The sequence below is a fragment of the Pantherophis guttatus genome, chromosome 7, assembly GCF_059756535.1.
Source record: "Pantherophis guttatus breed Tessera chromosome 7, ASM5975653v1, whole genome shotgun sequence".
Taxonomy (NCBI): Eukaryota; Metazoa; Chordata; class Lepidosauria; order Squamata; family Colubridae; genus Pantherophis; species Pantherophis guttatus.
The window spans coordinates 28,751,134-28,775,534 of NC_142069.1; the positions used below are offsets into that span (position 1 = coordinate 28,751,134).

The window sequence follows — 24,401 nt, forward strand, 5'->3', positions numbered from 1 at the left end:
CTGACTATTGGGAGCGAGTCATTACCCCCCATGGAGAGGGCTCGCAACTTGGGTGTCCTCCTGGATTTACGGCTGTCTTTAGAAGAGCACTTGACGGCTGTGACTGGGAGGACTTTTCATCAGGTTTGCCTGATTCACCAGTTGCGTCCCTTTCTAGATCGGGACTCCTTACGCATGGTCACTCATGCCCTCGTCACTTCCCGCCTGGACTACTGCAATGCTCTCTACATGGGGCTCCCCTTGAGGAGCACCCGGAGGCTCCAACTGGTGCAGAGTGCGGCCGCACGGGTGGTTATGGGAGCAACATGGTGTTCCCATGTAACACCTCTCCTGCGCGAGCTGCACTGGCTTCCAGTGGTCTTCCGGGTGCGCTTCAAGGTTTTGGTTACCACCTTTAGAGCGCTCCATGGCTTAGGACCTGGATATTTACAGGACCGTCTGCTGCCACCAGTAGCCTCTCACCGGCCAGTACGCTCTCATAGAGAGGGGTTCTTCTGGGTGCCGTCGGCCAAACAGTGTCGACTGGCGGCCCCCAGGGGGAGAGCCTTCTCTGTGGGGGCACCTGCTATCTGGAATGAGCTCTCCCCGGAGATACGGAGGATCCCGGATCTACGCACCTTCCGCCGCGCCCTCAAGACTTTTTTATTTCAACAGGCCGGCCTGGCCTAACTTTTCCCCTTTTAACTTTTTAAATTGTAAATTTTAAATTTGCCTTAAATATTGGGGGTGTTTTAATTTGTCCTGGGCCAAATTATCTAATTGGTTTTACACTGTCTTTTAAATTTTGTAATTTATGTGTTTTATCTTTTGGCTGTTCACCGCCCTGAGTCCTTCGGGAGTAGGGCGGTATATAAATTTGATAAAATAAAAATAAATAATAATAATAAATAGTAGTAGCTGTAAAATTAGGAACGAGGAAAATCATTTTTAGAAGACTGAGTGATGGTGTAAGCATTTGAGTGCGTGCATACATGTGTTTTTTTGTGCGTGTGTGTATGGGCCTTCAACGCAGTCTTGTGCATTTCCTAGTGATTACCAAGACTAGTCCCTGCTATTTTCTTCGCAAGAATCTCAGAAACAGTTCCTAGAGCTGAAGCTAAAAGAGCTAGCCAACAATATCTAGCTGGTTCTGTGCTAAGATGGAACTAAAACTCATTGTCTTCTGACTTCTAGCCTGGCACCAGCCTTAACACTATACCAAAACTGGCGGTCACATTTTAGAAGCTGGAGAACAGTGCACCACTATCTACCATATGACACAGGTGTCAAACTTGCCATGTCATGTTGCTTCACGTGATGTTTCATGATTTATGGAGCTGGGGTGGGTGTGGCCTGCACATGACACATCTGGCCCGCAGGCCACCAGTTTGACACCCCTGACTATGAGTTAAAACCATGGGCACATTTAGAATGTCAATGTTTGGTGTTGCATTTAGTTCTGACATTTTAGTGCCGTGATGGTGAACCTATGGCACGCATGACACTGGTGGCGCGCAGAGCCCTCTCTGCGGGCACACGAGCCATCACCCCAGCTCCACTCTGCCAGCCAGCTGGTTTTTGGGTCTCTGCCATGCATGAGCAGTGGGCAAAGCGCATGCGGGAGATGCGTGCGTATACAGGGGCATACATGTGGGTTCACACGTGATTGTGCAGAGGTCATGCACGTGTGCGTGGGGACATGCACACATGTGCATACATGGGGGGCATGCATGGGGGGCATGCATGGGGGAATCACATGGGGGTCACACGTACGTGGGAGGTGGGGCTTGCAGGGGGGTTCATGTGTGCATTGCATTATGGGTGTGGGCACGCACACACATTTATTCGTGCACACACATGTGCTTTGGGCACTTGGTGCTGAAAAAGTTAGCCATCACTGTTTTAGTGGGATCTAAGATGAAGTCTGCCCATCACAGAAGAGAGCAGAATATTATCTGAATTTTTTTCTAATTTCAAGTACCAATTTATATGGTTAAAGTGCTGTGCTTTTAAGAAGCGGAAATTAGTTTGTGTAGATGGTACACAAACAGCAGAAACTCCCCCCTTCCCCTCGTGATAGATCTGGCAGCAAGTTGAGGCAGGAGTCCAGATCTATGGCAGAATATTGAAAACCTGCAAGTGTAGTGCTGATCATGCAAAAGACTGCATTCTAGGCCATTTAGGGAAATGTCCCCTGCAATTAAATAATATTGATGTTCTGCTGTAAAGCATCCAGTTCCCCATTAGTCTGAATCAAGTTTGGCCCTTGATTCATGTTCAGTCACAGTGGCAACATTCATAACAAGGCATGCGTTGAAATTTCCACAAGTTTCCAGTTAGCTGAACGGTATGTTTTAGAGACTACTATATACTCACGGTCTGACTGATTATATAGACTGTAAGCAGCCCACACTCCAGGCCCTGTTAGGGAGATCTGAGAAGTAAAGTTGATGGTGACACCAGCTTTAGACATCACAGGGATTCTTTCGGCATAGGCTTGCAAAATCCGCAGACCACAGAATCTAGATTTTTTTTAAAAAAAGACTAGGGTCATAAATCACAATCAACCATCTTGCCTCTGAAAATACCAAGGGTATAGGAAGAAAGATGTCATGAAATTTAGGGAGCAAGAGAAGGTCAAAATCATCTTCTGGATCCTTCCAACAGCCAGGCTTGCTGGTAATGAAGACTGTGAGACATCTGCCATTATAAAATTAGCGTATTTTTTGGAGTATAAGACACTTTTTTCCCTTCTAAAAAAGGCTGAAAATTTGGGTGCATCTTATACTCTGAATGTAACTCCGCATGGTGCCCAAAATGGCTATCTGGAACAGCTGCTACCTTCTCTTACCCCTTCAACGCTTTGCCTGCTTTAGTCACTGGAGGTCCCTCCAAGGATCAGCTGTGATTTTGAAGCTGTTTTTCAGCCCCAATGCGAAGGTAGCGATCTTCTGTGCTTTGCCTGCTTTTCTAATTGCTGCTCCCTCCGACGATCAGCTGTGCTTTAAGAAGTTGTTTTTTAGCCCCAACCAGCCCCAATTAATGTGCTGAAGCTGACCAGGCTAAGGACTAGCTAGATGTATACCTGGTAGGCAGAATTTTTTCTGCCTATTTTCCTCCCCAAAAACTAAGGTGCGTCTCATACTCCGGTGTGTCTTACACTCCGAAAAATAGGGGTACCTACAATTCCCCCAGTGGATAAAATAAGTTACTGTCTTCCAGGATCAGCTATACAGTATATGCACCCTAATATTGGCATTAGCTGTGGACACAACTCGGACACTAGAACCCAAGTTGCTAAACACCCCCTCCCCCACCCAAAAATAAATTCTGAGACCATCCAGGCCTTGTTTTTAAAAATGAGGAAGAGAGCTATAAACTGTGACCGCAGGAAGAAGGCTCACCTGATGAAAGTATAATGTTAAAAAAGTGGAGGAAATGAATTACAAACCTGAGACCATATTTAAACTTTGATTTCTTTTTAAAATTGAGCCAGTTTAAGTAATGTAATTATATAGCAAAAAAACTATCCAACTGTTAGGGGAGCAGGGGGAATTGGATGTTGTTTTTCAATATCTTTAAGGTAATCACTTTTTCTTTTTAAAAAATGAATTATTACCAGAAATCTAGCAAGAGCAATTTTCCTTAGCATCGAGAATATAGCAAAAATGGAAAATTGTATATTCTGAATATCTTTCCATCATGCAGTTGTTAACTGCACAGAGTCCCAAGAACTCAATGCACGGAAGATACAAAGCAGCAGAAGCAGATAAAGAAATCATTTCTCAAGAGTCACATCCTTGAGTGATGGATAGCAGAGATGAAGGGAAACTCAGTCTGAAATATAATTCCAAGTCATTTAACAATGAGCTGGAGTATTCAGGAAGAGAGCAATTTCATTATAGAATTTAACTTACAGCTAGCAAGAGTCTGATTTTACAAAAGTTATGAAACCATCCAATTTCTTTGTGGAAAAGATGTTTCATGAACTCAGGTGCATTTTGTAAATTTAAGTCCTGCTGAATCTATTGAAGCTTACTCTGATGAAGCATATCTAGGACTGCATTGTTCGTCTTTAATTGCTTGTCTTCCACTACTAATTCTTCTCTTCCACTTCTAAAATATAGCAAAAGAGACTTTTAAATAAAAAAAATTCTCAAACCTGGTCCTTTTTATAATTCCTAAAAAGCAGCAGGCTGGCTAGGTTGGATAGCTAATATTCAGGTAGGAAAGTCAAGTCTTTTTTTTTTTTTAAAGCCTTCCTATTTGTTTTACAATCATAGGTATGGTTTCTTCTAAGTCATTCCTGTAAGATGAACATACCAAGATGTTTGTAGGTTCCTTACTTTCTGTTCTGGATGGTCCATTGGCCTTGAGTACATGGAAGGTCGTACTTCTGCCTCCTGAGAGTGTAAGCATCAAACCAAAGAACAACTCCATATTCCAGAGATGGAACCTACGAAAAAGGAAATGCAGTGGATGGTATAGGCATTTGTGTGAGTATGTGCCTTTGAATCAGTCTGGAAAGTCACTGCCAGGAGTGGGCTGCTGGGGGTTCGCAGGGGTTCGGGAGAACCTCTAGCTAAGATTCTGTGCAGTTCGGAGAACCCCCAAATCCCATTCCTGGCTGGCCCCGCCCACCTCTCCCCTCCCCTCCCCTCCCCGGAGTCCCCATGTGCCCATTTTGGATGCAAGTAAGTACAGGACGCGCACAGAGGCTCAGGGATAGTGAAAAACGGGCCTACCAGAAATTCGGGAAGGGCTCCAGAGGGCTTCCGGAGCCTGAGGAGGCTGTTTTCACCCTCCCGGAGGCTCAAGGAAAGCCTCTGGAGCCCGGGGAGGGCAAAAACGCACCCCCCATGGTGCAGGAGGCCGATTAGGCCATGGCCACCATGGCGACACCCACCCAGCAGCCGGGCAGAGAACCCCTTGCTAAAATTTTTGAAGCCCACCCCTGGTCACTCCTGTTTTCTTGGCAAGGTTTTTAGGAAACCTTGCTACTGCCGCCTTCCCAGGGTTGAGAGAGACTCACCCAGCTGGCTTTAGGTCTAGGAGAGGATTTAGAGAGGGTTGTAAAGCATTATGAAGTGGTATATAAGTCTAAGTGCCACTGCTAAGGCAGGACTAGAATTCATGGCCTCTCAGTTTTTAGCCTGATGCCTTAATCACTACACATAGTTGGCTCTCTTATGACATTGAAAACTGCTGAGAGTTTTATTTACATACATACAGAAACAGAGCTTTGTCCCTAGTTCTTAAATACAAAAATGAGTGTTACAAAGCATGAGGGCTGAGAAAGAGGGGAAGAGGAAAACAGTTTTCCTAAAATACAAAACAAACCATATCAAAATACATCCTTGGTGAGATCAGTAAGGGCTTATAAAATATGACTTTAAGACTTTTCAATACACAGAAATTCAAATCTCCATTCTTTCAACTGAATGGTCTTAACTATCTGTTTATGTGCAGTGCTCAGTACAAGTTTTGGGGAAGTCAAATATAAAGATAATAAGAATTTACAATAACAAAGTAAAGGTATATTGTCTACAGCATTTGGCTTCTCTTATTTAAGTATAAAAGTACACCCAGCTCGGTTTTGCTTAGGAACAGCCAAAATCATACCATCATGTGCCAAGTGCATTGTGTATTTGGTGCATAGTAACTTGGGTAGTAAGGAGTCTTGATATTCCCTTGCCGTCCCCAGCTTTCTTTCAGTGTTAGATTCATCTGGCAGGCTGAAAAGACAGCAGCATTGTCACACTTACTGGGTCCCACAGAAAATATTGCTCATGTTTATTATTTTGACAAAAAAATGAGGATATTTAATACAAATACTAACATAGTAGACCAGCGATGGCTAACCTTTTTGCCATCGCGTGCCAGGAGCGGAGGTGGTGGTGGTGTCGCAGGTGTGTGTGCCCACACCCATAATTTTATGCACCCTGGCACCAAGCATGTGCACGCGACCCCCCGCTTCTCCCGCTCCTGGCACACGATGGCACGGTAGGCCCGTTTTTTGCTGTCCCCAGCCTCCAGAACCTTTCTAGGAGTCTGGGGAGGGCGAAAACAGCCTCCCTGCCCCAGAGGCCCTCCGGAGGCCCGCCGGAGGCTGAAAACGGCCCATTTGCCAACTCCGGAAGGATTCGGAGTCCTTCCTTAGGGGGCAGTCACCAAGATTCTTCTAATAATGCTATTAGCACTTCATTACTAGCACCGTGGACTGGGATATATTTTATAAAACTTAACTGGCAACTTATTCTTCAATCTTTTCTAACTTCCAGTTATTACTTTACTGTGAGGTCCAGATTAATAGGATAAGGTTCAGGGGTGGGCTGCTGGGGGTTCGCAGGGGTTCGGGAGAACCTGTAGCTAAGATTCTGTGCAGTTTGAAGAACCCCCAAATCCCAGTCCTGGCTGGCCCTGCCCACCCCTCCCTTCCCCTCCCAAGTGTCCCCATGCGGCCTGTTTTAGATGCAGGTAAGTGCAGGGCGCTTGCAGAGCCTCGGGGAGGGCAAAAAACAGGCCTACCAGAAGTTTGGAAAGGCCAGAAACAGGCCTCTGGAGCCTGGGGAGGCTGTTTTCACCCTCCCGGAAAGCCTCCAGAACCTGGAGAAGGCAAACCCTCCCCCCACTGTGGTGCAGGAGGCCGACTAGGCTACGCCCACCATGGCCATGCCCACCCAGCAACTGGGCAGAGAACCCATTGCTAAAATTTTTGAAGCCCATCCCCGATAAGGTTCATCTCCAGTTAACCTATCTTATGTCCAAGCTCTGATGCTTCTCCTTCTCTGCTACAGTGTCCACCTTAAGGAACATTCTTTAAATTAGATTGGCTTCATCTCTTTTGACATTCCAGAAGATCCCCAAGACCTGGTTATGTTATCAGGCCTGAGGCTCCCAGGGAACTGGAGACTTATTTAAATGGCAGGAAATAAATAATGCTGTGCTGGTTATTCTTATCCTCTGTACCTAGAGTTTGTATCTCTGCTTTTTTTAATATTCATTTTTGAAATGATTTTTATATTGTTGGGGTTTTTTTATATGTGATTTTATCTGTTTCTTGTTAGTCACCTTTGGTGAAATGGGCAGCTAGATAAATTTGATTGATTAATAAACAAATAAATTAAAAAAACCAAGGCTCAATAGCAGTGGCCATGATGAAAGTACAGCGGCAGAGGTGATGCTAAATCCTGGAGATTGGTATTTACAAATCTCTAGTTACACAATTCTTAGAAAAAGCTTCAATCTGTAGCTTTTTTCTTGGAGAACTACAGTCAATCAATGTACATCCGAGATGCATAACCCCGACCTATCTAAAACCTGCTAGTTATAAAGACATTTCCCCATAATTGGGGTTTGATTGACCATTCCTTTGGTGTAGCTTTGTCTATGATTGGTGCACATGTGTATACAGATAGTCTTCAACTTACAACAGTTCATTTAGTAACCAAAGTTACAACAGCACTGAAAAAAGTGACTTATGACCATTTTTCACGCTTATGACCGTTGCAGCATCCCATGGTCACGCGATTAAAAGTCAGAAGTCTTGGCAACTGACTCATATTTATGATAGTTGCAGTATCCTGGGATCATGTGATCTGCTTTTGCGACCCGACAAGCAAAGTCAATGGGGAATCCAGATTGACTTAACAACCATGTTACTAACTTAACATATGCAATGATTCACTTAACATCTGTGGCAAGAAAAGTCATAAAATGGGACACTTAGCAACATAAATTTTGGGCTCAATTGTGGCCGTAACTCGTGCACTACCTGTAGCTACCATTTTCACCTACTCATAAGCCAACTATCCACTATTTTGTTTTCTGAAACTGGATTCACGGATTCATTTTAAGCAAACTCCTTCAAGTTATTATGCACCCCGATGCCGATATTGAAAGAGGACTCTGACTAAAAAAAATGAAATAGCTTTACATTGAATCAGACCATAATTTATCCAGCTCAGCATTATTTATTTCCTGCCTTTTCATACCAGGTGACATAAAGAAGTACTAGACAACCCTCTTCCCATAATTCTTGGTTGGCATGTAAACCCAATACACAAAAAAGTTGAGTAGCTGGCCTACTCCAGAAGGCAGCTATGTGAACTCTTCTCATGATCAAGCAAAAGGTTGCATCTCTCAGTTCCACCGCCTAAAACCAGGGGTTAAATTTGAACGTTTTGAAGGCTTTATGAGCTATGCTTATGATCTCAGGTTACAAGAACTCCCTGTCTTCAGCTGTTTCCTACCACAGCTACACTCTGTCCTACCATGCTGCCAGCCACTGCTCCTTCCAGCTAACCAATGAGAAGATGCAAAACAAAAGCAAAAGACTAGGTAGTTTTCTACATTTATATTTACTTATTGTAGCAGGAGCTGGGGACGGGAAAGTTTTGGAAAAAAAAACAAACTAGTCCCTAACCCTTTTGTTGTTATGATAATAACAAAAATGCCCATTTGAGGAAGACAACTGAAGTAGCAAAGTACAATTGCATGAAGAAGACAACCAGGTAGCAAAGTACAATTGCAGCTTAGCTGAGGGAAGAACCACGGTTCTCCAGACTTTTAATATTCCCAATTGGGTCATGTCAAAGTTCCTCAGTATAATTGCACAGTATATTTCAATTACAGTATATACTGAATAGGCCTATAGACAGCCCAGTCCATGCTCTACTGAATCACATCCTTCTGTTCTTACCAGTAGTGGGTTTCAAAAACCAGGGCTACCGGTTTGCTATCGGTAGCGCGCGGGTGAGTGCGCTTGCTTTGCGCTTTGCGAGCACACGGTGCTTCTGCACATGCGCAGATAGTTTTTGATGACATCTGGGCAGGTGGGCGGAGCCTCCCGCCACCACCACTACCGATTCACCCAAACTGGGGCGAACCGGGGGCAACCCACCACTGGTTCTTACCTAGAGTGTACTATGTCTAATCACAGCACAATTTTTCTCTTTTTTACAATAACCTTAAGGTCAGATATCCTTTCCAACTTGATCTGAACTTGCCTTCCAAATGTTTGTGAATCCCTTTGCTTAGCCCTACCCAGTTGCAGATATGTGACATCTTAAAGTTAACAGAAGCAGTAACTGGAAAATATGCAAGAAGACAGATCTTTATAAGAACCCATATGCAATCTACATTTTGTATCTCTTTCTGCCCATATCCTTGTTTACCTTCAAAGGGCACAGCCTGAGCAGAGAGTATGAAAGGATCATAGTAGCTATACATCCCCTTCTTCCATACAATAGACATGACTGGGCCAGAAGATAGAACTTCAACCACAGGTTCCTGCCGGCTACACCCATATAGTCTAAAGAATGAAAACAGATTGTTATCATATTCACAAGTTGAAAAGGATGAAGGGAGTTTTTTTTATTAAAAAAAGAGGTGCAAGAAATGATGAGGAGAGGTAAAGAAAAGTCATTACAAAGTGAAAAAGGCCAGGAAATAAATAAATGTCCCTAGATAAATAAAATATTTTGGCAACAATAAATGATGGTGACTAGATACAGCATCCTTCTTTCAAATATTTAGAATTAGAATAATAGAGATGGAAGGGACTTTGTAGGTCTTCTAATCCAACCCCCTGCTTAGGCAGGAAACCTTATACCATTTCAGACAAAAATTACCTCCCTGCGGGCTAGAAACATATTAGGCATGTAAGAAAATGTAAATATGGTAGTTTCCATATTCTTGTCGTATCTTTCTGGCAAAATGATGCACACCAAGAAATCAACTTGTATTTTTCAGAAGGATAGGCTGATGGTAACTATACCTTTCCTGTCTTGCTATACATTTTGTTTTTGTTTTTTTTAAAAGATCAGATTATAGTGTGTAGAATACATGGCTAAGAGAGGTTAGATGCTAATTTTGATTTTAACGTCAAGCCACAATGCAGGACTAGCTTTGTGAACCAATCGCCACACAAAATTGCACCAGATATTTCTCTTCCTTTCCCTGCCACTAACCAAAACCAAATCTAATTGCCCTGGAGACTGGAAAATCGCCTTACTATATTCTACAGGATTTGTAATCATTAGTAGCTTTTTCCTTAGTTCAATGGGTGCGACTTCCATTGATTATCTGGATCATCCTTTTGCAAAATGAAATTTCTTGTATATCCTGAACCTAAACGGAATTTTTCATGTAAGTGGATTATGGGAGAGATATAGAACCCATGATTACTCTTCTCCTCTTCCCATTGTTGCTGCTACAAAATGAAGGGTACCTACGAAGTGATGAGCTGTTTCTCCAATGGCCCAGCTGCATCATACATTGCCAACCGGTCCCTGCATTCTGAGAGAGTCCATTCCAGGTGAAGCTTGAGCATGTGACCTTTGGGGCCATGGAGATGCCAAAGGCAGCTGGAGGCTAAATAGTCTGGACCTTTCAGCTTTAGAACCACATCCTCTCTGATGTAGCTGTACCTATAGCAGCCTAAACAGACGACACAGACAAAATTGAAGATTGCACCATGCAGTTGAGAAGAGATGACACGGAGGAAACCAAATACAGTTAATCCACCCACAGTTTTAAGCAGGGGGGAAAAAAATAAAGCAGGGCTTTTGATGTGCTTTTTTACTGATATATCCAATTTTTTGTGCTGCTCTTTATTTTTATGTAGAGCCTTGCTAACAAGCTATTCCGATTTATTTCCAAAATCTATATATAATCTACCCCAAATAGATCATTTTGTACCAAGGTAACCAATTTCAATAATTCTTCCATTGGAAATGAGTCTGCTCCATCCGTCCGTCTAATCTCAGGTTTAAAACTAGGAGCATTTGGGTTTAAATAAATTTCATTGTATGGGTATACTGTGTATACACGTACAATGACAATAAAGTTGTTGTTGTTATTATTATTATTATTATTATTATTATTATTATTATTTATTTATTTATTTATTTATTTATTTATTTATAGGGTTTATACCCTTTTATCATGCTGATGCCACCTTCAGCCTTCATGTACACAATAGCTTTCAGCCATGGAGTATATTCACAAAAGCCTTGCTTGCACTAATATATACTGAGAATCATAAACAAATTATTATTTATGGGTAGTCCTCGACTCACAACAGTTTATTTAGTGACCATTTGAAGTTATAACAGCACTGAAAAAAGTGACTTACGATCATTTTTCACACTTATGACCATTGAAACATTCCCACAGTCACATGATTGTCATATGCTTGACAATTGACTCGCATTTATGTCGACTGCAGTGCCCCAGGGTCATGTGATCATCTTTTGCGACCTTCTGACAAGCAAAGTCAATAGGGAAGCCAGATTCACTTAACAACCATGTGACTAACTTAACAATTGCAGTGATTCACTTAACAACTATGGCAAGAATAATAATAAAATGGGGCAAAACTCACTTAACAAATTTTTTACTTAGCAACATAAATTGTAAGTTGAGGACCACCTGTATTTATTTATATATTATTTTTTATTATTTGTTCATTCATTTGTTCATTCATTTATTCCTTCATTCCTTCCTTCCTTCATTCATTCATTGCCCATCTCAAACAAGTAACTCTAGGAATCAAACAATCATAAAATAATCAAAGTGAAGAAGTTACAATATAGTACAAAATTAAATATATATGGCAGCCAAGAAAGAAATGTCACATAGATGTTAATAGAGTCAGGAAATGGGGCCCTTCGCATACTTGAGTTATTGGAAAACAAGCCTATTGCTGGCACTGAGGAGTAAGTGTTGATTTATTGAGACCTACATATTAAAAAGCAGTGGTTCCCACATCCTTGGACTACTTATTCCAACTGGATTTGTCCTATGCAAGGAGGTCTTTCCAGGAGAAGCTGCTTATCATATCCCAGTTACACAAGGCCAGATGAGATAAAGACAGAAAATACTTACAACAGCTTCCCCCTGAACTTACTCTGGTTCCCTTGGTGATCACCTTTCAGAAGTTAATGAAGACTGAATTTTCTGAAAGGTACTTTCAATTTACATTATTTATTTATTATATATTATACCTCTTGCTTTTAGTTAATGAATTGTTTTTGTGTTACTTTCCATCCTTTATTTGGGCATTTTCTTACACTGTTAGATAAGCCTCTGTGAGTCTGGAAAGAGTTGGTGGCATACACATTTAATACCGGTATATACATACACACTCAATTAACATGGCACATACAGAAAATAATTTGTTTTAAGATGGTTAGATATTTTTCATTTAATTTGTGAAAAGTAGCTCCTTGCTGAAACAACTAGTGGAAGAGGTATCAGGAGTAGAATTAGCATCATGCATGCTATTATGATTCATATTTCTTATTAACCATCTTTTTATGTAAGATGGACTTAAAGAGATACTAACAAGCATTAGAAAAGATGGACTTAAAGAGATACTAACAAGCATTAGAAAAAAAGTCAGCCTGTACTAAAAATGCATCAGTAGAAAAATAAAAGCACAACATTAAAGTGGTACATAATGTTACAAAAATATTTCGTTTTGGTCCCTGATGTCATATTAATTGATGGGGCTGTCTGCAACAGTCTTTACTTCTACTTTACAATGCAACAAACATAACCAAATAAATTAAATAAATAAAAGAAGGGGGAAATAAAGAGCCTACCCAAGGTGGATTTCAGCACTATTATGTCTTTGAGACTGGATTCTGTGGAAAAGAAAAAAAGAAAAAAGAAAAAAGGAAGAAAAACATGAGATGCCACAACTAAACTACCTATTGCTCCTTGCTCTGGTTCACGTCCGTCACATTCATGGCCTACTTTACTCTTCTCTGTCTTGCAGTAACACTTCAATTCAGACCTACCGTAATTCTAAGACATAGTTTAAACATTCTGCAAATCCACATTGTAAGCATTGCCCTCTTTCTCCAACAGATGCCAAAAGAGGAGGTGCTAGATAGACATCATCATCCCCTACTTTAAATTATGTGAGGTTTCACTATGACAGCTGGATTGGTAGCTATGATTAGTTTAAGGAAAGTGTGAGAGATGGTTTCACACATTCTGCTAACTGGGTTAGTCACACTATCTTGAAGATACATTTGGTTATTTCACATATCATTCTAAGCTCAAAACCAGAGTCTACAATGATAGGTTCACAAGTTGGGCTACATTAAAGTCAAATCACAATATATTTTAGCGGTAGGACACAAATGTGCTCAGAGACATCTCCCTCAGCACACACAGGCTCCCATTCCCAACTGAGCTTTTGCTTTAAAAATATGAATATAAAAGAAGATGCTGCAGAGCAAAATGCCAGCTTCCATTTTCATCACTATTTCCCCAAACAACTTTGACCTGAAATATGCCCAATGAACTTTGTTAGAAAATAAACATGATATGCAGCTGCAGCCCAGGACTATGGAAGGGTGTCAGTTTGTCCAAATAAAGGACAAAGATAAGCAGGAACGGTAGGAATCACCCTGTTGGTAAAATGGGTATGGTACACGAGACAGGAACTATGTGAGTAAATCAGTGCTTTTAACAAGTTGGTTTAGTACGACAGTCATTTTGTGAATGAGGAAATCTTCATAATAACCACATATATTTATATTGGTTTGTTGTATTTTTTATTATTGATTTTTAAGTTGTTTTTAATATTGAAATGAGTGGATGGCCATGAAAATTAAAGGGATCAAATTGAAATGAATTTCACAACAACACATGCAAATATTCCAAAGGTACTCTCCACCACAAAACACGTGGAATCCATGAGCTATGCAAACCCAACCTGGGGATGAAAATGCTGCACCACTTGAAAACATGCCATACGGTTTGAAAATGATTATAATTATATTACTTACGGCATTGTTGAAATTGCAGAAGTGGCATATTGATACAAAGGACATATCCACATTGCAGTTGTCCCTTGTAGAATATCTGGTGACTGGTAAAGACATGATCCAAAAAGACCACAGCTTGTTGGGGGTTTCTGAGAAACTTTGGGAAAAATTACTGGCAAGTCAAAGGTAATTCTTCCATTGATAAAGGCCATCAAGGATTCAATGTTGCCAGACTCTATATCTACTATTATCTGAACTGTCTGTTTCCCCAAGATTAGTGACAGGCCCATTAGCAGCATGCCGGTCATGCAACTTGTGGCCAGTGATTTAGCCGCCTTGGTGTTGGCCAGTATCTACTGCTGAGTTTATGGGAATAAAGCAAGCAGTCCAGTGGTAGGTTGATCCCGGTTCAGCCCGGTTCGGGTGAGCCAGTAGTGGTGATGATGTGACATCACCAAACCGGTTCTCTTTGACTGGGAGCTGCCCACCCTCCTGCCCACCCCCGCATTATACCTACCTTTATTTGTGTTTTTTTAGTCCAGCTGATAGGCATGGCAGAGTGGATTGCTGCGCCTCAGCTGGCCAGAAATGTAATGCGCTTGCAATCACATGCAAAGCGTGTGCACGAAGAGAACCGGTGGTAACACCGGTTGGAACCCAGCACTGAAGCAGTCATATTGACCCATCACAATACTGGTACATCTCAAGGTAGGTTATTTCTGCAAGCCTGAATAGCCACAGCCAGAGCTAATTATATGACTCCAAAGATTTTAGCACTATTGCCTTATAAAATGTTCCATATGTTGTTTACTCCTTATTTCCCTTTCCATGAGCTTTTCCCCTACCCTTATTAAAACATTCTTTTCTTTTCTTTTTTCCTTCTAATAACCTGGGAAACCTTTGGTGCTTTTTGATCATATCCCCAATTCATTTCTGAAGCCTTTCTGTCCAACGTACAGATTTTGACTTAAGATACGTATTTTCATGAATTTCCAGCAATCCTGTGATTTATACTGTAATGCTGAAACAATATATGGGAAGTACTGCCTGTTAAAATATGGAAGCATTCACTTCTGAATTAAATTCTGCTCCCCTCCTCTCCCAATTTAAATACAAAATCTCTGCCAGGCATGCTAACCAGCCGTAGAGTGCCTGGGGAGGCAGTGTCAGAGAATAAAAGTGGGTAAAGCTGAAACCATTACAAGTTGTAATTAATGCTACCAAATTCCATTTTTTGGAGGGAGGGGGAGGAAAGGAGAATTGAAGGATGTATTGAAAGAGCATCCTGACACTCCCTAAGAAATGTATTGATAAACACATTTATCGAATGCATTGATAAATCAATGTAGGATGCAAAACCTATCTGTAGAACTTGAGAGTATGCAACACTGAATCAAGAGGGTGGAAAAAATAGAAAGAAAATGGTTTAGGTAAGTCAAGTAAAAAATATTTTCTGTTAGTCTTTAATATCAGCTATTTTGACAAGGGAAACTAGGCAAAAGGCAATTAAGGAGGTCCCTGGTTGCTTAGCATGAATAAAAAGGGAGAAAAAAATGCACCACAGCTATAACATTCTAGAAAGGTTAACCATTTGTGCACTTTATCTGAGCTTTGAGATATAATGCTGCTAGATTTCTGTGTTGGTATAAAAAGTGGTTAGAGGAATAATAGAGTTACTTTAATGCAATCGTCAGCCTTGCACAAGCCTCCTTGCAAAATAAATCTGTGACGAACATTGAAAGCAGATCTGGAGATAAGGACCAACTCTCTAGTTCTGAGTAAAAAAGGCAACAGTGCAGGTCATCTGGGAAGTCCAGCATGGAGATCAAGTGCCTCATTTTTAATGACCCTCTCTTTCAACTCTTGCTGTACAACTTCTTTCGGTATGTAAAGCAGCAAGGGAGATGAGAGTGCTGCAGAAATGCCCACTCAGAGTTTGAGGTTCTACTCAGTTGTGAAATGGCCACAGGCTTGTGCAAGCAAGTACCTCGACTTTCAGTGTGCAATCATTTCTCCTGGGCTTTTCATGCTGCAATTCAGTCTAAAGAAAGTGAGGTAAATAACACTTCCATTGACTATTATTATTAAGGGGGAGTTCTTTCTCTACAAAATTATTGGATAATTGTTTCTTCGTCTGAAGACATTCTGAAAAAAAGATCCACCGATTACGTGGGTTGTAAAGATAGCATAGGCTCTTGTGAAGCTATTGGTGTCCAACTCTAATTTGTACAGAGGGGTTAATATCTGAAATATAAAGGTTTTTAGCTGCTCTTTAGGTAAAAAGCAAGAGTCTTTGCACCTCACAAGTGATAAAGATCTTATCGTCACTTCCTGAATGAAAAGACACCTCCATTATCAATGTAGCACTCTAACCAATTTATTGTCCCACAAACCATCCTTGAGTTTCTCAAATTCTCTTCTCTTTTGCAAAATTTCTACTTATTTTTTGAATTAATACAAACAAATTGAAAAGGCCTAGACCCTAGATCAGTGATGGTTAACCTTTTCGCCGTTGTGTGCCAAAAGCGGGGGGAGTGCAGGGGGGTCACGCGTTTGTGTGCCCACACCCATAATTCAATGCCCCCACTCCCCACCCCCCTGTGCATGTGCACGTGACCCCCCGTGCTTCCCCCACTTTTGGCACACGATGGCAAAAAGGTTACCGGTGGGCCTGGTAGGCCCGTTTTTCACCCTCCCCAGGCTCCAGAGGCTTTTTTGGAGCCTGGGGAGGGCAAAAACAGCCTTCCCCAACCCCCTGGAGGCCCTCTGGAGGCTGGAAACAGCCAATTTCCCGACTTCTGGTGGTCCCGGAAGGCCCAAAAATCAGCTGGCCGGTGCACGCATGCATGCTGGAGCTGACCTAGGGCAATGCTCATGTGCCCACAGATACGGCTCCGTGTGCCACCTGCGGCACGCGTGCCATAGGTTCACCATCACGGCCCTAAATGAAGTCATGTAGGTTGGAATTAATTAAGAGCAATTAATCTTATAGAACATGTCTTCTCTAGAATAAATCACATTGAAAAATTATTTTTAAACCAAAATAATTGTTACTAGATGCTAGATTTCACATGCTAAAAGGTATACATAGGAGCTTGATCCAACCGAACACCCCATTGAAGACAGTAGAGAAATCTTCTATGTATTTTATATTTATATGGTAGTCTGATTATTTGAACATGTTGGCCCTTTTTAGCCATTGGAATAAGTGAGAAAGCACTACAAGTTTCCCTTCTTTTATAACAAGGGTTATCGCTTTGAAAATGCATCATTTCCAATTCTTTGAATTTCCTTATATGAATCCCTGCATGGCATCATCAAATGAGTAGCATTGTTGCTTTCTACTAGTACTGTCTGAAGCTGAAGAGAGCTGGATCTCCCCCCCCCTCTCCAGCATCAATCTGAATTTCAAATTTGGAAGCTGCTTTCTTGGAACTATTAAGGGAATATTAAGGGAAGGGAAGATATATAGTTAGTACCTACCCAATAAAATTAAAGATTCTGGATCAATTTTGTATTCATTCTGATAAGACAGGTAACCTGTTCTGTTGAAGCTGATAAGAAGTTCATTATAGAGTGTGTCTTTTATTTCTTCCACTGTCACCTCCACATGCCGATCTTTTGGGACTTGAAGGGCGAGCCAGAAGAAGCATGTCAAAGACCCTTCTCTATTAGAAAAACAATTTTCACATTTACCACCTCTTTTCTAGTTTTCTAGAAACATCATTAAATTATGATAAATTAAGAAGCTAGAACATTTCCAATCATTGCAAGAGATAATCCAATTATCCATAATCCACAAACAAAATATATCCAAAATTGTTTAATGTTTATATTGCAACATCTAAGGCAGATATAGGCAAGTGTCAGACTAGCAAGACCCACTAAGGGTTTCTTTGGGGGGGGGGGGGTTGTTAGAAAATTCACCATTAAAAGGCCAGATGCAAAAGTATAATTCAGATGAGATAGAAGAGATTCCTTTGGGTGGAAATAATACTCTCCTGCATCCCATGAAACACAAACCAGAATAATTTATATATGCAAGTGTAAGCTCACAAATATCCTATTATTATGAAGCAGTAAGTCAATTCAAACTCTAAAACCAGGGTGCATAAATGCACACCAGAGAATCTATAAGCAAGTTAGATCAGGTTCTACTTCTGACCATCCATGTTCTATGATTTCTCAAAAAACTAATAATGCTTCACTCACCCAAAGGCATAGACAGCACTGGAGTTGTAGAAAGAGGCCAGGTTAGTGGCATGAATTAGGTCTTTTAACTGTAAAGGAGATTGTTAAATCATGTCAAGCTGAGATACCAGTATGTTCCCCTTAACAATACATGTCACCTCTCATTTAGTGCATGAAATTAAATCATCTAGCTTTAATGAAGATCACCATATATTTAAATTATTCCTGTTCCAATTATTTTTATCCACAACCAGGTACAAAACACATTAGCAATATCTGGGTAGATGAAAATGATAATTGGGGAGAGAATATGGACATATTTAATTTTGCATGTTATACTACTACAAAACTACCAGGGCAGATCCAGTAAAAAAGCTGTCGAGGTTTATGCTCATATCCATTAAACTACCTAGTTGAATATGCTATTTTACTCAATAAATCCCACCATCTTTTGTATCTTTGATCTCTCTGTCCAGAAAGCTCTGGATTCCATTCTGCCATGATCCTGGGAATACTGCCGATTGATGATCCTCAAGCTGCCAGAGTAGAAATGCAGATGAGCAGAATCCAAATACCGCGGTCTGTAGTCTGCCACAAAGAGATACAGATGCTAATTATTTCTAAGCAATGGAAGGCTATAAACATTGCCATTAGATCATAGGCCTAAAGTAACTACTAATCTGGCAGAAATCTTGTTATGTTTGTAGTGTAATAATTCTTCGCTTGAAGTGTAGTACCTGGCAATTTTAGAAAATGCAAGATCAACTGTATTGGACTTAAATCGAAAATAAAATCTACACACACACACACACAACCAATTTAATAACACATTATGGCAAAATAATCTCTGTACTTTATGTGGGATACACCTTGATCATAGGTCAGGGGTGTCAAACTCGCATTATATATATATATATATTTGTTGGTTTGATTTATATGCCGCCCTTCTCCAGAGACTCAGGGTGGCTTACAATGAGTTAAGCAATAGCCTTCATTCTTTTTTGTAAATACCTGCTTAGTAGGGCTTCCGCCCCCCCACTAAGCGGTGTTCTTTTTATACAAAGTCAGCTTATTGCCCCCACAATCCGGGTCCTCATTTTACCTACCTTGGAAGGATGGAAGGCTGAGTCAACCTTGAGCCTGGTGAGATTTGAACTTGTTCCTTATCACATCATTGTCATGTGACATATTGCGACTTCCCCACCCCCTTCGCTAAACTGGGGATGGGCATGGCCAGCACGTGATGAATCTGGCCCACGGGCTGCAAATTTGACACCCCTGCCATAGGTGAATAGTCACTGGACATGGCCATGACACAGGTCACATGCAGCTATACTGACTCTTCTCCCTGTAATGCTTTCAGGGGTGAAACGCTACCCATTCAGACCAGTTCGGCTAAACCGGTAGCGATGGCGGTGGGTGCTTCGGAGAACTGGTAGCGGCAGCAGTGTGAGGCTCCACCCAGCCACCTGGTCATCGTTACTTCCTGGTTTTAACCAGGAAGTAATCTGTTTTTTACCCTCTGCGCATGCGCAGAAGGGTTTGTGCATGTGCAGAGGGTCCAAGCATGCATGTGAAGCAAGCAAAGTGAGCGCACGTGCACGGAGTGTGCACTTCCGAACCGGTAGGAAAGGTAAGTAGATTTCACCCCTGAATGCTTTCCCTGAGCACTTTTTCTCCTTGACCCCCAATACTGGAATCAGGAATACAAAGAATGATTGCATTTGTTACCTAAGAAATACCAAGTTATTGCTCCAGCTCCGCCCAACAGCACCAAGACTATCAAAACTGGGATGCAGCGTTGGCAAATAATCACTTTATTCTTCTCTCTGTTTCGTGGTGGTAATTCCACTGGATCCTCCTCCTGTTCTTCTCCTTCAGTCATGGTTACCTTACCAAACAGCAAAGCAAGATTAGGATCCACAATTTATATTTAAGGTGTCCAAATATGTTAGATCTCCACCTAAATACTTCTGGGGCACATTTATAGATAAGGAAAAATAGAAGCAAGCACAAATTTGAGAACGTTGAAGTATTACTTTCTTGCATTTAGGGCTACATTGAGTCCACAAGGAATAAAAAGAGTAAGGGAAGACAAGATGCTGTCTTTCTCAATTCAGTAAACAGCAGCTAACTGGCATGTCACTGAATTTTATTTCAGTACTAGATATATGCTAGCATCTGATGCTACATCTGAAGGCTGCAGGCTACTTCAAGGATCAAAACAAGCACCATAAATACCCAGACCAATATCTTAACTGCTTCCCCCTGGAGTGACCTACTGAAATTCAATACTGAAAGGCTGAAATTCATTGTAAATTTATCTGAGAATAAGCCACATTAAACATACGGACATCTTTTAATTAAGTGTACATTGGATCAGATCATATGTCAGCATATAAGCTGTTCCTTTGCATAGTTTTTTGGTCATTTGATTATATACATGTTGACGATAGGATAAGAAATTAAGTATCAAGGCATGGAACTCAATATCAGCACAGTAAGGAGAACAGATTTCACAAAAAAGCTCACTACATTATGACAATGTCTTGGAGGGATATATTCCTAATCAAAGTGATTGCATAAATTTACCATAAATACAGCTAGTCCTCGACTTACAACAGTTCCTTTAGTGACCGTTCAAAGTTACACTAGCACTGAAAAAAATGACTTAGGACCATTTTTCACACTTATGACCATTGAAGCATCCTCATGGTCACATGATTTACATTCAGATGCTTGACAATTGACTCACATTTACGATGATTGCAGTGCCCCGGGTCATGTAATCACCTTTTGCAACTTTCTGACAACGTCAATGGGAAAGCCAGATTCACTTAACAACCATGTGATTAACATAATACCTGCAGTGATTCACTTAATAACTACGGTAAGAAAGGTTGTAAAACTCACTTAACAAATATCTCACTTAGCAACAGAAATTTTGGGCTCAATTGTGACCCCCTGTATATATCAGGTCAATGCTTATACTTGACCTGAAATAAATTAAACAGACTTATCCCTTCCTTTGTTTTCCTTTTACTATGGTGTGTGTATGAAAAAGAGAAAGAGATTAAGTTGTCCTCTAGAAATATTTATTATGTGCCCTCCTTTTGTGCCATTTCCTGTCACAGAAAGTTTACATCGTAGTCCCATTGTGAAAAAAGCAACTGAACAAAAATGTGAACAGTATAAAACTAGTCCAAATCTGCTACATTCCAAAGACTACAACTTCCAGAATTCCCAATCAATACAGCTGATGCTGCAAATTGTAATCTCAACATGTGGAGGGCATCAAGTTGGGGAAAGCTTCTCGAGATGAGGCTGTATCCATTCTTCAAAAGCAGCAAGAGCACTATTCTGGGCAATTAACACTGATCTTGGGATAAGTTACTGCCATATGGTTTGGCCAGTATTGGTGATTCCAGAAGTATAGTTGGGCTTCAAGATTTCTCTTTACCTTAGTTGCGTTCCCTAACAAAATCTAAAATGTTAGGCTCAGTAAAGACATTCTCATGATCCAAAAATTGAAGCCACAGAGTTTCCCGACCATCTCATCTCCAGAATTAAGGCAGGAAAGAGTCTTCTGCTCACTATCTCATCATATAGAGATGCACAAGCATCTACTGTACATTCAGTCATTCATCCACTTATACCCTGCCAAAAACCAGTTTGGGAGAGATTTCCGCTGACATCTCAGTTGCCAATCAGAAAGGTCAATACTAGCCTAGATAAATGAATACTCTGGCCCAATATTTGGTAGCTCCTCATGTTCTTCTATGTTATTAATGCCACGGTTGTTTATGCACCCATCTTTAGGAGCTTTCCTCATCGGTTCCCTTCAAAATTTGAACGTATCTCAGCCTTCCTCTTCTCAACAATGTTGAGGGCCTCTTCCTTCCCTCATCAGGTTTTATTAAATAAGACAGTAATTATCTGGAGAGAAAAGCTGGCATCCTGAGACCCATGAGCCCCACACCCCCTCCCGGTTCCTCCCCAAATTGCCTCAGCAATGTTCTCCCTCTGCGAACGGCCTAGGGAAACAGGATTCCCGCTTGCTCTGTCCTCCACCCCCTTGCTTACACAGTTTACTTCCCACCTTTATAGCCTCTGTAGTCCGGCTCGCAGACCAATAGTTTGCTTTTCCAATTAATGCACAGTAATGCACAAAAATGCAGAGTATTTTCTTTTTGGTAGAATCATAACAAAATATGTAAAAGAAAATAATTTGGGCTTTCCATAATTACTAATTCCTAGCAACAAGTAACAGTTAATCTTTTTTTCCCCTTCCTTCCTTCCTTCCTTCCTTCCTTCCTTCCTTCCTTCCTTCCTTCCTATTGTTACACATAAATACCCACTCATATCCACACTCACATACAACCTCCCTCCCCACTGGTGTAAACCTAAAATTATGGTCTTACCTTATTTGAAGCCTTCTCTGGTATTGTTCACCTGACACAGGCTCATCCAAAATGAGGCACACACAAAGCCATGTGTAAACACCGGTGAGATTTAATATTTACTCAGACCCAAGGTCTTCTCTGAGATGAGTTGTCCAATCCTCTGTCCTGCTTTTTTGGCCTTTGCCCTAGGCTCCATGGAAAGCAGAGCTTGTCCTGGGAATTGTCTATCACATGGCTGCCCAGCCAAAAGTTCTGTGTCACTTAATTCACTTAAGCTGTCACTTAACAGCTATGCTGGTCTAATGGGTTTGTCGAAGACAACAGCACCACCATACCTGTTTGATATAGTAAATTCCTGGGAAAATTACAGTAATTTTCAGTACCAAAGTGACTTGATATCTCTCCAAACAGCAGAACAGAGGACTAAAAAACCTAATGGCCCACAAGAGCTCAGAAGTGGTTAGTGGAAGGTTAAATGGTTGCAACTGAGAGGATAATGCTCCTACCTCTCTCTCCCTCTGGACCCTGCCCTAGAAGCTGTTACCCAGTTGCCCAGCAACTGTTCCCTGTCTTAGTTACACCCCTTGGCTTCCAGCATTGGTGGAAAATAATAAGGCCAACGTTCTTAATTTTAAGGAAATGTGGAGTTGCGTGAAATCAAACACATGCTGTGAACTTCAAAGCAAACAGAGTTTAACAAATTCAGAGAAATGCTAAGTAAGATTCCAAAGCTCGAGACACTGATGGGGAAGTGAGCTTAAAGGTGGTTGAGCGATTCTAAAACAAAGCACAATTACAAATGATTCCTTTGAGGGAAAACCCCCTCAAAGACAGCAGCAACAGAAACCACTATGTCTGCATAAAACTGCTTAGTGAAGTTTCAAAGAATAGGAAGGACACAAACAGGAAATAGAAAAAGGGAGAGATCACCAAGGAAGAGAGTCTGTAGAGAAAAGTGAATGTGTAAGGTGTAATTTTGACAAAAAAAATGTAAGAACAAAGTTGGTTTTTAATTTGTATGCTACTTGCTATAGCAAGATGGATGGACATATGAAAATAATGAAACAAATAAAAAGAACTTTTTTAGATATATTTAAAACAAAAATAAAAATAATCAGTACTCCAGCTGTTCAGTGCAGACAATCAAGTGCTAATAAGAAAAAAAAGACAGAACTCTTAAAACTCCTTTTTGGTGATGGTGATTTTGTAAGCTGGTTTAAGAAGCAGCCAGCCACCAATGTAAGAGAATTGGAACCAACATTTGATTCCTTTCCTTTCCTTTCCTTTCCTTTCCTTTCCTTTCCTTTCCTTTCCTTTCCTCTCCTCTCCTCTCCTCTCCTTTCCTTTCCTTTCCTTTCCTTTCCTTTCCTTTCCTTTCCTTTCCTTTCCTTTCCTTCTTTCCTGTCCTTTCCCTCCCCCCTTCTCTCCTCCCCTCTCTCCTTCCCCCCTTCTCCCTTCCCCCTTTCCTTTCCTTTCCTTCTACTTTACGATTGAAAGCAATCCTGTATTTTTCTTAAGATTTGTTGTTTAGTCACTTAGAAACTTAAGATTTCTCAAGTTTAGTACAAAACTAAAATTGATTCCACATCGCTCTTTAACATTGGATCATCTGAAATATCTGATGACTGATCATTCTAAGCCACTACCAGATGGGCAACACAAATCCTTCCAGTAGTTACTGAATTGCATGCATGCCTTACCAATGGCTAAAACAGTGAGGTAAGTTATAATTCAATAACATATGGATGGCCACAGGATCTGATGCTTATCTTAAAAGACTTAAAAGTCAAGTCAGATATGCAACCTTGTGATTATCTTTGACTCATTTGAAAATTGTGTTAGGATCCTTATTACAGTACTAACATTTTTCCTCAGAGAAATCCAAGGTATGAAGTTTCTCCCATTTCTAAAATCTGCCCTGAGGAGAAATTTCACAAGCAATTATAAAGTTAAAAAAAAAAAAGAGGTAAAGGTTTCCCTGTCCAATTGTGTCTGACAGTGGCTCTGTTTAAGATGGCTCATGCCCTGGTAGATAAGGAAGGGC

The 24,401-nt window shown here is 40.9% G+C and overlaps 1 protein-coding gene across 1 annotated transcript in view; it reads right to left on the bottom strand.

Moving 5' to 3' along the window:
- TMPRSS6 (transmembrane serine protease 6) overlaps positions 1 to 22,808 on the bottom strand; it is a 35,141-nt gene extending 12,333 nt beyond the window's left edge. Inside the window, exons 1-11 of the mRNA XM_034403589.3 lie at positions 22,376 to 22,808; positions 19,686 to 19,845; positions 18,400 to 18,542; positions 17,976 to 18,043; positions 17,247 to 17,431; positions 12,588 to 12,629; positions 10,215 to 10,419; positions 9,156 to 9,292; positions 5,602 to 5,714; positions 4,326 to 4,435; positions 2,356 to 2,501 (exon numbers count right to left, since the gene is read on the bottom strand). Coding sequence (XP_034259480.2) covers positions 2,356 to 2,501; positions 4,326 to 4,435; positions 5,602 to 5,714; positions 9,156 to 9,292; positions 10,215 to 10,419; positions 12,588 to 12,629; positions 17,247 to 17,431; positions 17,976 to 18,043; positions 18,400 to 18,542; positions 19,686 to 19,839 — 1,303 coding nt within the window. The 5' untranslated portion in view covers positions 19,840 to 19,845; positions 22,376 to 22,808. The remainder of the gene's footprint in view (positions 1 to 2,355; positions 2,502 to 4,325; positions 4,436 to 5,601; positions 5,715 to 9,155; positions 9,293 to 10,214; positions 10,420 to 12,587; positions 12,630 to 17,246; positions 17,432 to 17,975; positions 18,044 to 18,399; positions 18,543 to 19,685; positions 19,846 to 22,375) is intronic.
- Positions 22,809 to 24,401: the final 1,593 nt, after the last annotated feature.